We start from the raw sequence: 13714 nt of genomic DNA on the forward strand, positions 1-13714 counted from the left end.
CTGCAGCAGACTGCATCTTGAGCACAGCATCCACTTAAACGATACAATCTTTAGTTACCATAATCATCCAGAAGTGATAAAGACAAAATAACCTCCACATTTGTTCAGCATCAAATCCAAACAATTTATGTTTGTTAGTTACTAAGAAACTTTGATTATAACTAACTTGCAATAATCACTAACCACCGGCGCTGTTTATGTAGCATCTCTACAAACAAGATCCTTTAAGAAATTATAACCGCTTAGAAGGGCACCAATGGAAAACATACTGCAACCATCTCTGTATCCCCTTCTTTCCTGCTGAACTGTGCATAAGAAAGAATCAACAAGTCAGGATGAGATGCTATGTGAGCTTCAGCCAGGAAACAAGGCTAACTGAAGTAAAAATTATTCTAAGTCCTCAACAAACATGCTCACTAGCTAATACGTAGGAGTCACAGTGTGACTAATGGCAGCAGTGCTCCCCAAAAAAAGCAAACCACAAACAGGCAGAGGGTAGAAGTCCCTCTCAGACAGCTTCTGTGTGTCTACAGATCAAAGATTGTCTTTGTAACTACCCCCACCAAGCTTGTAGTTATGTGGAAACTGCCCCTGTTCTACAGTTCAGAAAAAGTACTCTCAGTAGAGGAGAAGATCTGATCAGAAAAGAGATTAAGGTGGCTGTCCTTATGAGGGCAGCAACCTGAATTGTTGTTGATTTTACATACTTATCCAGTGGTGCCTCTTTCCGTTAGCCAAGTTTCCAGATCACTGCAGAAGGAACACCTGAATCACATCTACCAGAGAGCTACCATCACTGATTACCTCAGAAAAAAGTCTAGAGATCACAGAATCACAGGAATTCAGTTACTTTCTTACAATCTCTCCCATAGGAGCAAGAATCCACAGACACCAAACATACCAGAACACTGCCTTCTGGTTACATAAAAGATACCCTCTTTGATAATGATGTCAACAGTATTTTTCAAAATCATTAATTTTTAACTTGAAGGAATTTTGCCTCAATTCAAAATCATGAATGAACCATTTACTTACAATAACAGTATTCCTTAATTCAGCTTCAAATCTTTAGATTCCAAATTGCGGGAAAAGCTAGGCTCAGGGAGACACCACATGCCCGTGGCCATCCAGGACACCAACAGCAAAGTAGAGAATCAAACTAAGATCTCAAACCCTGGTACGATCCTCATCTACTAAGAGACCACCTCCAGAAGCCATCTTTTGCTCAGTAAGTCTTCATTCTACAAACTGGCCTTCCACCACATGAAGGCAGCAAGAACTACAAACATTCCTATTTTAGGTCAACGCAAGTAAGTTCACTAAGTGCATTAGTTGATCAGCATTTCTTCCAAGTAACCAACTTTCAGAACAAGCTGACAGATCAACAAAATTTATCCGAACTTGGTGATGCAACTTTTGGTATTTCTTTTAGATCAAGTTCTAACTACCTTCCTCACTCATGGGGTACAGGATCACGCTAAACCACTAAAAACAATGTTTCAGATTTGTCCCAGATCATTAGAACAGCTAAACTGCTCAAAACAAGTTTCATTCACGTCGGGGGAAAAAAAGTAGCACCCAGAATTGCCTTTAGCTGAAACGTAAAATGAAAATACCTAAACCGACTGCTGCCAGAAACGGCACATCAGACGCGGAAAAAAAAGAACCATCGCGTACCTTCTTTGCCCACGCTTTCCCAGACCGAGAGCTGGGGAAGTAAGCTTCTACACAAATCCTTCCCTCTCACCACCCCAAGAACCAAAAGGCAAGGACAGCAACACCCACCGCAGCCACTACGCGCTCCCCGCTCACACACACACACAGCGACTATTCCTACGACAGACGAGACCCGGCGGCCGGGGCGGGAGGCCCGGGAGAGGAAACAAACCGCAGCGTTTCCACACCTGGAGCCGCAGGACCCGGCGGCCGGGCCCCGCAACGCGGCGGCGGCCAGGCCGCGGCGGGCTCCCGGCGTTGTCATGGCAACACCGGGCAGGCCCGGCCCGGGGGAGGATGAGCAGCAGGCCGCAGGGCGCACCCGGCGTCCCGCAGCGGCCTGCCCTGTCCCTGCTGGGGCTGGGCTCGCCGCCGGGCCCCACCACGTTACCTGAGCGGCCGGAGGAGCCGAGCCGAGCCGAGCCGGGCCGGGCCGCGGGAGCGAAGGCGGCACCGGGCCGCGGCTGCCGGTTTGAGCTCAGCGCCTTCCTGGGCGGCGGGCAGGCATCGGCAAACGAGCGCCGAGTTCATCCAGGCGGCCAGGCAGCGCCGCCGAGCGCCGAAGAATCGATTGCGGCGCTCTCGCCTCCCCGGCGGGGCGAGCCCTCCCCACGCGTGACGGGCGGCGAGGGGCGCGCGGCCGCTGCCGGGGTCCCCGCTACCCACCGGCGGCTGCAGCGTGTTCCACGGCGCGTTGTCCGGGCGTGGTGACCACCGCAACGACTTACCGGCACCTTGCCGCTGCGGTCCGTGTGTCCCCCGTCCCCCGTCCCCCCTCCCACGGGTGACGGGGCTCCGCGGCGGCGCGGGGTGTTTGTCGTTTTGAGCTCGGAGTGATTAAGGGAGGGTGTGGGGGGGGGTGTCGGTGTTTCCCAGCACTGACAACCGCCCCCGCGGCCGAAGGGGGCAGCGTTCCCCCCGCGGCGTGGGCACCGCGGAGGGGCCGGGCTGTGCCCCCGGGGGAAGGGATGGCCCCAGCCGCGGGTGGGGAGGGGGGGGGAGCGCGTCCCGGTCCGCCTCCCGAGGTCAGCCTCCGCCGAGCGACGGGGGAGAAACGCAACGAAACGATCGACCACCCCCCCACACCCCCCCCGCTTAATTCTTGTCTTTGGACGAATTCGGTTAGTTTAACGCGAGTTTCCGAGCACGCGCTCCCCGCCACGGGAATCGCGAAACGTTGCGTGGGGAGAAAAGAAGGAAAACACCGGGATGGAAGAGCCGCTGGTGGGCATCTTTCCCGGCCGCTCCCGTCGGGATCCCGGTCCACTCGCGGCGGAGCGGGACCGGTTCACGGGCGGCGGGACCCGCTCTGCCGCCTGCGACGGAGCAACGGTAAAAAAAAATTAAAAAAAATCGTTGCCTACCGCGGCTGAGGCGTGGGGAAGTGGGGAATTGGAGCTGGAGAAATGCTAATTCCGTCCTCGGTACCGTACCCGCTCGAGTAAATAAACGCTCTTTTCCGTAAAGTCGCCTTTCCGAAGGTCAAATGAAAAATCAATAAATAAGCAAGAGTTAAACAATTTTGAATAATTTATTAGAGCCCCAGCAAAGGTGTACGGGAGGCGACTTCTGTCAACAAACCCGCTCTCTTAATGGGATTTCAACGACAAAGGAGAAACAATATTAGCAACAAATACCGTAATTCGCTCTAATCTGATGCCTCGATTCGCCCTGTGAGAAAACCCGAACGATAACGGCGGTATTTGTCACTGTCAATTAACCGGGAATTTATTTGCTGGATTTGACCGTCCACGGAGGAACTTTTCCCCGGCTCCCCCGCGCAGCGCCCGGCGGGGTGCGGGGGAGTGCGGGGCCGACCCCCCCCCCCTCCGCGGACGCGGAGGGGGGGGGGGTCGGCCCCGCACTCCCCGCACCCCGCCGGGCGCTGCGCGGGCGCGGATCCCGCGCCCCCCCCCACGCCCCCCCTTCTCCTCCCGCCCCTGGCCACTCCCCCGCAGCTCCGGCCCCCTCTCTCCCGCGCCGCGTTCGCCCGCGGGACCTGGCGTACGGGCCGTCGCCTAATTAAATTAATTAGGGCGCGGAGCGCGGTATAGGGCGGATCGAGCGGTGCCCTGGCCGCAGTGCCCCGCGGCAGGGCGGCGTAAAGCGGGCGGTTTGGAGAAGGGGGTTTCATTCAGAGAGCTCCGAGGGGAGGTAATTCGCCGGGAACAAGGGGCAGGCTTTGCAAAGTATAAATAGTGCCACTTCAATCGCGGCGGCTCTATCAGACCCCGAGAGCCCTGCACGTCGGGCGGCACGGTGAACGGTAACGGTATACGGTATTCGGTACGGCCCGGAGCGCAGCCGCCGCCCGCCCCGTGGATGCCCACCCGGGGAAGCGGGGCAGCGCGCCCCTGAGCCGCGGCCATGGAGGAGCTGACGGCGTTTGTCTCCAAGTCGTTTGATCCCAAAGCGAAGGAGAAGAAGGAGCTCATCACCTACCGAGAGGTGCTGGAGAGCGGGCCCCTCCGAGGCGGCGGAGGAACGCGGGACACCGGCGGAACCGCGGCGGAACCGGGCCGCGACGAAGCGGGCAGCCCCGCGGCGCGGGTGGGCGGCGGGCGGTCCCCGCCGCGGGAGCCCGACGCCGCCGCCGCCGCCGAGAGAGCCGCCGAGGCGGCCACCCCCAAGCTCAGCGACGGTAACGGCGGCACCGGGGGGCTCCCCCGTCTTCCCTTCCCCTCCTTCCCACACGCATCCCCCCCCCCTCCCCGCTCCCCGCTCCCTCCCTCCCCCGTCGGGGTCGGTAACGCGCGGAACGGAGGCGGGAGCGGGCGAGACCGGCGGTCGCGGGTGGAAGGGGCTCGGCGGCGGCAGCGCCCGTGGGGGAGGCTGCGGTCGGCGTTAACGGGCGGCTCGGCACCTTTTCCCAGTTCCGGGAAAGAGGCGGCCAGCCTCGAAGTTTATATTAAAATATCTCAAGAAGCGTTTAACTTGCTCATAACACGATCTGTTCCTGTTTAGCATCCCACGGGAAGCCGCGCTGACAAACGAAAGCCCGGCCACGCGGGCCCGCTTCGTTCCCCCGCGGGTCTCGGCGGCGCGGACACGCGTGGGGCCGGGCCGCCCCGCCGCCGCCGCTCAGCCCCGTCTCCGCTGCCGGGCGGATTTCTTCCCAAACGCCCCGTGCTTTTTCCGCGCTTCTTTTTTTTTTTTTTTTTTTTTTTCCCTTTTTTTTTTTCTTTTCCGCGCCGGGGCCATGGTATGGCGGTGCCGGTACCGGGGCCGCCCGCCGCTGTCGGTAGCAGCGGGAAGGCAACCGGGGCCGCGGCGGCGGAGCGGCAGCGCGGTTTCCCCGTGGCTGCGCGGACACCCGCGGTTCGCTGCCGCTCTTTTGTTCGGACGAGCGGTTGCCGGCGGAGCGGAGCGCGGCCGGGAGCATCCCCGGGAAAGGGCTAATAAACAAATTTGCGTTAACGAGCGGGGCTCGGGGGGGCAGCCGGGGCAGGGCCGGGCGGGCAGCCCCCGCGACGCGCAGGTCCCGCGGGGGTCCGCGCAAGGGGGGACCCCCCCCCAACCACCACCCCCCGCCGTCCGGCCTGGGACGCGTCTCTGGCAGAAAAAAAAAAAAAAAAAATTTAAAACAACGAAAAATAAAAAAGCCGGGAGAGAAGAGCGGGCGCGGAGGGACCGCGGTGACCGGCGGAGAGCCACCGGCGACCTGTTGCTGCGCTTCCCCCCCTCCCCGGGCGGGCAAGGGGGCTGCAGCCCTCCCGCTGACCGGCTTCGGTGCGGATCCTCCGGGCTGCGGGAGGCGGCCGGCCGGGCTCCCCCCCCCCCCCCCCGCCCCGTTTCCCCCGTTCCCCGCCGCCAGCGGTTACCGGAGCCGAGCGGCGGCGGGGCCCGGAAAGGCAGCGGCCGAGGCGGGCGGGCCTAGCGCGGCCCGGGCGTTTAGGCCCCCGCTCCCGGCTGCCCCAGCCGTGGAGGGGGGGGGGGGGGTTGGGGGGGCTCCCCCCCGGTTCCCCCCTCCCCGGTTCCCTCCCGGTTCCCCGCGTCGCGGAGGGGAGCGGCGGGCTGGGGTGGGGATGAGCTCCGGCGTCCCCGCTGCCCCCCCTCCCCCGTTCCCGGTGCTGGTACCCTGGGCAGCCCCCCCTCCCCGGTTCCCGGTGCTGGTACCCTGGGCAGCCCCCCCTCCCCGGTTCCCGGTGCCGGCCGCCCCGCCTGTCTGACTGCCTGTGTCGTGCCCAGTCTCCCCAGAGCTGAAGGACCGCAAGGAGGATGCGAAAGCAATGGAAGACGAAGGGCAGACGAAAATCAAGCAGAGGAGGAGCCGGACGAATTTCACCCTGGAGCAGCTGAACGAGCTGGAAAGGCTTTTCGACGAGACCCACTACCCGGACGCCTTCATGCGGGAGGAGCTGAGCCAGAGGCTGGGGCTCTCCGAGGCCAGGGTGCAGGTAGCCAGGCTGCGGGGATGCGTGGGTGCCCGTGGGCGTGGGTGTGCGCGCACGGTGGAAGGGGCCAGCTCGGTAAAAAAAAAAAAAGCCGGTCGTGCCCCGTCCCCGCCGCTCCTGACACAGGCTGTCAGAGCGAGGATGGGGGGTCCCCACGCAGAATTGCGCCCGGCAAACCCATAAAACTGCCACCCACCCCCACCCGAGCTTTCTTGTGGCTTGACTCCTTGCAAGTCGTCCCCCCCTGCCCCTCGCTCTGTCGCCTTTTATTTAATCTCTGCGTTTATTTCATCTCTGCCTCGGCGAGAGCTACAATGGCTATTTTGTTGGCGTGGGCTGCCGTCCCTCTCCGGGCTGCTCCTGGCGCAGGGCTTACCGGGCGGACGTACCAATTAACTTTATAGATGTAGTGACCATAAACTAAATTAGGAACTGCTAAGTGCAAAAAAATTTACAGCCCATTTCTCGTCATAGTTCTTAAATCTTGAGGGAAGCGGCACGAAAACTGAGCGAAGTGCACAGACCGGCTTTGTTCGGATTTATGAAATACAAAAGTCTGGGATAAAACCAGGCTATTTTAAGCGTTCTCCCGTACCGAGAAGCCACGGCTTCCTTTGATTTAACCTGCGCCTTTAACCTCGGGCTGCCCTCCCAAAGTTTTTCCGAATCGGATCCTGGGCTGCTTTCTGCGAGTTTTGTCGGGATGAGATGAAGAGTGAGGAAGGGTCCGGGCTTTGCCCGGCTGGGGAGGAAGGCAGCTCCTCAAATGAGAACAAATGTAGCTGCTCCGGTGTATTTCCGTTCTAATAAGAAAAGAAGAGAAAATGATGGTCATTATTTGTTTGAACACATGGAGTAGTTTTAGGCCCCTAACATCTGCAGCTGGCAGAAAGTATCGCTGTAACAGATACTCCCCCTCAATCTTTGTGCTCGTAGGCCACCATCTGCACCGAACTATGCGCACAATCCTTGTGGGGTTTCCCTGCATCTTGTAATAGGGTAAGGACAGAAACAGAGCGGTCACGTTGAACCGAAAAAGTAATAATAGGCAGCTTTTGTCATCACGGCCTGACCCACCGAAAAAAAAAAAAAGAGCCTTCATTTTTCCCGCTCCCCCGTTTTTCCGCCGAGGCGGCCGCCTCTTTACGCCCAGCAAATCTTAACAAAACCAAACCAAACAAAGTTGCAGGGCTTCAACTTGGCTATGAAAAATGTAAAAGGGAGGTGCTTCCTTCTGCTGGCTGTTTGCTCGACAAAGAACGCGGCGGCGGCGGGGCATAATCCGCGCTCCCATTATGCCAAATCGCAGGGTGCATAATAACTTTTGGAGATTTACATAGATTAAACCCATTCCCTTTAAATCGTTCCGGAAAACGCTTTGCAATAATATTTTTCCTCGCATCTGCACTAATTTGTAAATTATGGAATGTGCGTTTCCACGGGAGGCTGAGGGCGAACATGGCTGTTGGGCAGATTTTCCTTGGCTGAAGTAAATGACAGGGCGGGGGAAATTCACATTTATATTTGTCTCTTCAAGTAAGACCTCAAAAAAGAAAATTTTTTTTTTTTTTGGCCGTGGGGAAAGGATGGCTTGGTGGATGTGGCTTCTGAGATGCGGTGCAGAGGTCTGTCTTTAAACAGGAATGTTTTAAGGCGAGCTCTCCCTCCTTCCCTCCCTCCCCTCCCCTCTCTTCTCTAAGCAAGCAGAACTTTATTCTGGAAATTCATTTCAACAATTCCAATATTAAAAGTATGTTCTTGTCTAATGCGCAGCCTTTTCTGTGGAAGCAAATTAGATTATCATGATAATGAGACAATTATTCCGCTTCCGTGCTACACTCCACCGCACAGAGGAACAGAGAAATTCTAAACTTCTTTGTAGCAAAGCTTTTGTGACAGTAATTACACACACACACACACACACACACACCGCCAAAGGAAAAAAAAAAAAGTGAGTCATTAAATTCTTTGGTGTTTAGTTTTTCTTGAAGATAAAGCTAATTAATTAATTTATTAATGAGCACGATCTTCTCAGGCCTGGCAGTGCAAACGTCCAAACCCATTATCGCCAGTTAGTATTAGATATCAGGGGGCGATTTAGGTCTGTTGGGACCCTGAGGTGGAAAGACGAAACCGGGGCTCGGAAAGTAATTTCTCTGCAACGAGCACTCTGCGAAGGTCGATTTTCTGTATGTTTTGACTCTTTTTCCCTTGCCTTTCGCGTTTCGGAGCTGATGAGCGGGGGCTGCCCGGGAAGAGGGAGCCCAGCCGGGTTTCTTTGTCTGCCAGTTTGGGGTTTGTTTTGTTGTTTTGGGGTTTTTTTTTTTAGTTCTTGGTGGGTTTAATTTTTTTTTTTTTTTTCTTGGCGCTTCGCGTCCTCCCCACGGCGGTGCCAACGCGGCCGTGACACCCCTGTGTCCCCCCCCTCGTGTCCCGTGTGTCCCCCCCCACGCCCTCTCCCCGCAGGTCTGGTTCCAGAACCGAAGAGCCAAATGCCGAAAGCAAGAAAACCAACTCCACAAAGGTACTTGGGGAGGGGGTGATGCGGGGGTTTGGGGGGGGTTGTCTGTCCCTCCCTGACCGCCTGCCGCTGCCTCCCTCCCGCAGGGGTGCTGATCGGCGCCGCCAGCCAGTTCGAAGCTTGCCGGGTGGCCCCGTACGTGAACGTGGGCGCGCTGCGGATGCCCTTCCAGCAGGCAAGTTGGGCGGCGGTGGGGTCGCGGGTGGCGGGGGGGGGGGGGGTACGACGGGACAGAGAAACGGACGGACTAGACGGAGGGACACGCGGGACCGCGGCGGGCGGGTGGGTCGCTGCCACGCCGCCGCCCTTCTTCCCGGCAGGTTCAGGCGCAGCTGCAGCTGGACAGCGCCGTGGCCCACGCACATCACCACCTCCACCCGCACCTGGCCCACGCACCCTACATGATGTTCCCCGCACCCCCCTTCGGGCTACCGCTGGCCACCCTGGCCGAGTCCGCCTCCGCCGCCTCCGTGGTGGCCGCCGCCGCCGCCGCCAAGACCACCAGCAAGAACTCCAGCATCGCCGACCTCCGCCTGAAGGCCAAGAAACACGCCGCCGCCCTGGGGCTGTGACCGGGCTCGCTCGCTTTTCTTTTTTTTTTTTTTTTTGTTTTTTTTGTTTTTAAATAAAAAAAAAGGGGAAAAAAGGAAAAAAAAAAAAGACGAGGGAGAGGAGAAACTGACGGGAGATATATACTTATTTAAAGAATTAGAGGAACTAGACACGCAGCTGGGAAGTTCACAGGTTTTGAAACTGACCTTTTTCTGCGAAGTTCACTTTAATACGAGAAATTTGATAAGAGAGGCGGGCCTCCTTTCACGTTGCATCAGATACTTGAGTTTAACAACCACGTCTGGAATAGCGACAAAAAGAAGAGAGAAAGACGACAACGAAGAGGGGAAAAAAAAAAAAAAAGGGAAAAAAAAAAAAGAGACAATGATTTCTCTGCGAATTTCTAATGGGAAACTGTCCGGGATACTTCCTCCAGCAGCATTCCGGCTTGCATGTATTTGTATTTCATTGATGGAGTCCTTTGATTCACTTGCACTTCACCCTCATCTTTAGTAGAAAAAAAACAAAACAAAACAAAACAAACAAACGTGGCTGGGTTCTTTCTCTTTTAATCTTGGAGGGAAGCAGAAAGAGAGAGGGAGATCAAGCACTACCTTTTCCACTCTTAAATCTTTGTTGGTCGTTTGCTGTCCCACCTCTGAAATAAAAGGGAGCGGAAAGCATCAGGAGAGCGGAGCGTGCCTCCCTTTGCCGGGTCTCTCTTGTCCTGAGGGCAAAAACAAAAGAAAAAAAAAAAAAAGAAAAAGAAAAAAAAAGAGTATTTAATTCCCAACCACCACTTTACACAACGGCAAATTCCAATAAGAGGTACTGGGTACATGTAAAATATGTTGATACACACGAACAAAGTTTATTTTGGCTATAACTTGTGAATTGATAGTTGACTGTCAAACATTTACATTTTATCTCATAAAGGTGTATCTATTCACGTAATCTTGTGATTTTTTTTATTATTATTATTATTTGAAAGACGTATAGCTATTTAACCTGGGGTACCTTGCAGTCGGTGATTGTTATCCCAGTTTGCCATCAGACCCTCATGCTTATTGCCAAGACAGAGGGAAAGCTCTTCTACGCGAACTTTGGTATGGATGGGCTTTGTATCTATTTGTTCTCCATGAAAACAAAATTATTTATATTGACCATATTTTTTCTAGTGTATTTTAAGTTATTTAAAAAAGGGGGAAAAAAAGAAAAAAGATGCTGTTATTTCATTACATTTGTTGTCAGTACAATATATTTTGTTTCACTCAGGTTTGCTTCACCTTTTTTAGTCCATTTTCGACGTCACGAATTTCAATAAGTGCCAAGTAATGAATTTAAGACACTTTGCGACCTATTGACTGACAAGGGTAACGTTTTAGTGGACGGCTTCACGTCACTTCTGGTACTGTTAATATTAAATCGTCGGTGATATTGTTTCTTTTCTGTGTTTACACCTTCTGTAGAGCTCGCACGTTTCTTTCTGCTCCGTAGAAATCGCGACAAACCGATAGCACGACGAGGAAGCACCGCTCACCTCTGCGCATCTTTTGTTACCACTTTATATGAGTTTTCCTGAGTTTCGGCTTCACAAAACTTAACGCGGCGTTTTGGTTTGGCTTTCTTTTGAAGAAAAATAGACCGGTGGAAGTTATATAGCAATTGTGTCTTTACAAGTTCTGTCAAGTTCCCTCAGGTAATAAAATCGAGGAAAGTCTTAACGGCTCAAAATATTTTCCAGGGAAGGAACAGGGGGAATTTGCACTGCGCAAAATCCGCAACTCCCGCCGCCGCCCGCCTCCCTCCTCGCTCCGGGACCCGGGGCAGAGCCCGCACCCCGCTCCCGGGGCCGCCCCGGGCCGCTCGGACCCGCCGTGCCGCGGCGGAGCGGCCGCAGGGTCCCGCTCCCCACCGGGAAGCCAGGCGCCAGCCCCGTCCCTCCCCGCCATGGCCGCCCGCCCAGGGCTCCGCTTGGCGCCAATTCCTTCACGCCGTGCCCGGCGGGACGCCTCGGTCCTTCCGAGGGTTCCGTGAGGAAAGGGCGCCCGCCACGGCGGTCCCTGTGAGGGGACGGCGCCCGCCATGGGGGTCCCTGTGAGGAGAAGGGCGCCCACCACGGCGGTCCCTGTGAGGGGAAGGCGCCCCCCATGGGGGTTCTTGTGAGGAGAAGGGCACCCGCCACGGCCGTCCCTGTGAGGGGACGGCGCCCGCCATGGGGGTCCCTGTCAGGGGACAGCGCCCGCCATGGGGGTTCTTGCGAGGGGAGGGCACCCGCCACGGGGGTCCCTGTGAGGAGAAGGCGCCCGCCGCGGCCGTCCCTGTCAGGGGAAGGCGCCCGCCACGGGGGTCCCTGTGAGGAGAAGGCGCCCGCCACGGCGGTCCCTGTGAGGGGATGGCGCCCGCCACAGGGGTTCTTGTGAGGGGAGGACACCCGCCGTGGGGGTCCCTGTGAGGAGAAGGCGCCCGCCACGGCGGTCCCTGTGAGGGGATGGCGCCCGCCACAGGGGTTCTTGTGAGGGGAGGACACCCGCCGTGGGGGTCCCTGTGAGGAGAAGGCGCCCGCCACGGCGGTCCCTGTGAGGGGATGGCGCCCGCCACAGGGGTTCTTGTGAGGGGAGGACACCCGCCGTGGGGGTCCCTGTGAGGAGAAGGCGCCCGCCGCGGCGGTCCCTGTGAGGGGAAGACGCCCGCCATGGTGGTGCCCCTGAGGGGAAGGCTCCCGCCACGGTGCCCCCCGCGCCCAGCCGCGGAGGCCGGGCAGCACTTGCAGGAAGGGGCCCGCCTCGGTGCAGCGAGGGAGGAAGGCAGGCGCTGCCCGGGGGGCTGCGGGGAGCGCGGGCGGACCCGCTGGCGGAGGCGGCTGAGGCGAAGCTCCCGGAGCCCCGTCGCCTCCGCCGGGCCCCTCGCCGGGGAAGCGGCGGCCTCCGGCGAGCCGTGCCCGCTCTCCGCGGCCAAAGGCTCCTCCGGGGCCCGGCCGCCGCCAGGCTACGCGCAGCGGGGAAGAGCCGGCGGCGCCGCTGGGTCCGGCGCAGGCCGAGCGGCCGCGGGCGGTCGGAGGAGGCTGTCGGCTGTCGGCTGTCGGCTGTCGGCTGTCGGGAGGGAGCCCCAGCTGTCCCCCGCAGCCTGTCCAACCCCCTGCCCAGGCGGGGAGCCCTCCCGGAGAGGCTTGCAAGGAGCAACAGCAAAATCGGCTGATAACGGGCGGGAAAGGATAGATTTTATGTTAGGTAGAACAGCTCTATTCAAGCAAAAGTAAGATACTGCTAATTATAAAGTCAATAAAACTAACGGTGGTGTCGATTGATCCCCGAATAAAGGAGTTAATTAATATGTGCACAAGCAGCTGATATCGCAGCCCGGTCATTGCGGCCCCGCAGCTCGCATCCCGAGCGCAGCCTCGAATATTCTCAGTCTGCTCCGCGTAAAACTTGTCACGTCTTACCTGCTCTGTTTAAAATACAACTAGTTTAAATATAGTTGCCTAACAGTCTTGTGCAGGTTATTGATGTATGTAACGTAAACTGTGATGGATACATACAATGTGAATTTAAAATCTTTACAATATGCTCAGATATTGGCATGTCTGTCTTCAAGATGATTGTAATAAAAAAACATGAAAAATGTACTTTCATCGTAACAGGGAGAGATGATTGGATGGTGTAAGACAACTGTGTATTTTTTAGCGCAGCTGTGATTAAAATAAAATAGTCTTAACGGGATATTTTTGGACAGGAATACTAACATTCCTGGTTTCCTTGGATTGGAATACCTAATAAGTCTATAGGCCGACAGAAGTTGGCCAGAACTCTTCTGCTTCTATTTTATTTCTTACGGTGCCTGAACCTGTATAAAAACCCATAGGTTTCATGAAATTTAATTATGGATATTTCACGAGCCAGCCACTGCACATGCCATATATGCTTTCTGTAGATAAAATTTTAGCACGGGATTTACATGGAGATGTACTGGCCTGAGAAGGGGATTCAGAGAAGAAATCACATACTTCATGTAGGAAGGGGCAAACACCTGTTTCTGTCCTCGTAGTGCCGATCGCATGTTCACAGCAGGAACTTACACAGATTCTTACTTGGTGAAGTAGCAGTTTCCACATTTTGTTTGCTCGCTACAGCCGCACAATGTTAGGTGAGCAGCAAAGTGCGATGGCAACCAGATGTCTTACAGAAAACTCCAAACACCGCCGCGCTAACTCCTGCCATAGATTTCAGTCCTCCGTACAAGAACACTTAAAAGGAGAAAGAAAGAAAACACTGGGTTTGCCCACTGCATAAAAGTGGATGAAAATGTGCTAAATGCTGTGTATAAAACTGATAAGTCTCATAGTGTTCATTAGCAGCTCAGCTTTATGCCAGGCAAAGCTTTTAACCAGCGCACTTAAACTTGCCTTTCAGAAAAGCACCATCAGAAGAGCACTTGAGCCTCTGTGGTATCCAGCTGATGGTTCTGCGCAACAGCAGTTTGCCCTTAGGAGTACAGCAGTCCTTCGAGTGAACTGTGGCCGAATACTCAA

At 56.0% G+C, this 13714-nt stretch overlaps 2 protein-coding genes across 3 annotated transcripts in view; one reads left to right on the forward strand and one right to left on the reverse strand.

Moving 5' to 3' along the window:
* Positions 1–2268, reverse strand: part of RSRC1 (arginine and serine rich coiled-coil 1) — a 172685-nt gene extending 170417 nt beyond the window's left edge. For both annotated transcript variants that reach the window (XM_069792859.1, XM_069792858.1), the window contains exon 1: positions 2108–2268. In XM_069792859.1, coding sequence (XP_069648960.1) covers positions 2108–2247 — 140 coding nt within the window. In that variant the 5' untranslated portion in view covers positions 2248–2268. The remainder of the gene's footprint in view (positions 1–2107) is intronic.
* Positions 2269–3725: 1457 nt separating this feature from the next.
* On the forward strand, positions 3726–10840 carry SHOX2 (SHOX homeobox 2). The gene is made up of 5 exons (XM_069792870.1): positions 3726–4357; positions 5905–6113; positions 8577–8634; positions 8718–8806; positions 8952–10840. Exons 1-5 carry the CDS (start codon positions 4084–4086, stop codon positions 9201–9203), a joined length of 882 nt encoding a protein of 293 aa, XP_069648971.1. The 5' UTR covers positions 3726–4083; the 3' UTR covers positions 9204–10840.
* The last annotated feature ends 2874 nt before the right edge of the window (positions 10841–13714 follow it).

The sequence above is a fragment of the Haliaeetus albicilla genome, chromosome 9 (genome assembly GCF_947461875.1).
Source record: "Haliaeetus albicilla chromosome 9, bHalAlb1.1, whole genome shotgun sequence".
NCBI classification, from domain to species: Eukaryota; Metazoa; Chordata; class Aves; order Accipitriformes; family Accipitridae; genus Haliaeetus; species Haliaeetus albicilla.

What these genes read in the sequence shown, in the direction of transcription:
- SHOX2 (XM_069792870.1), top strand. Translation starts at nt 4,084, where the DNA reads ATGGAGGAGCTGACGGCGTTTGTCTCCAAGTCGTTTGATCCCAAAGCG. An exon ending in CACCCCCAAGCTCAGCGACG is followed by an intron (nt 4,358 to 5,904) that starts GTAACGGCGGCA and finishes TGTCGTGCCCAG; the next exon opens with TCTCCCCAGAGCTGAAGGAC. An exon ending in AGAAAACCAACTCCACAAAG is followed by an intron (nt 8,635 to 8,717) that starts GTACTTGGGGAG and finishes TCCCTCCCGCAG; the next exon opens with GGGTGCTGATCGGCGCCGCC.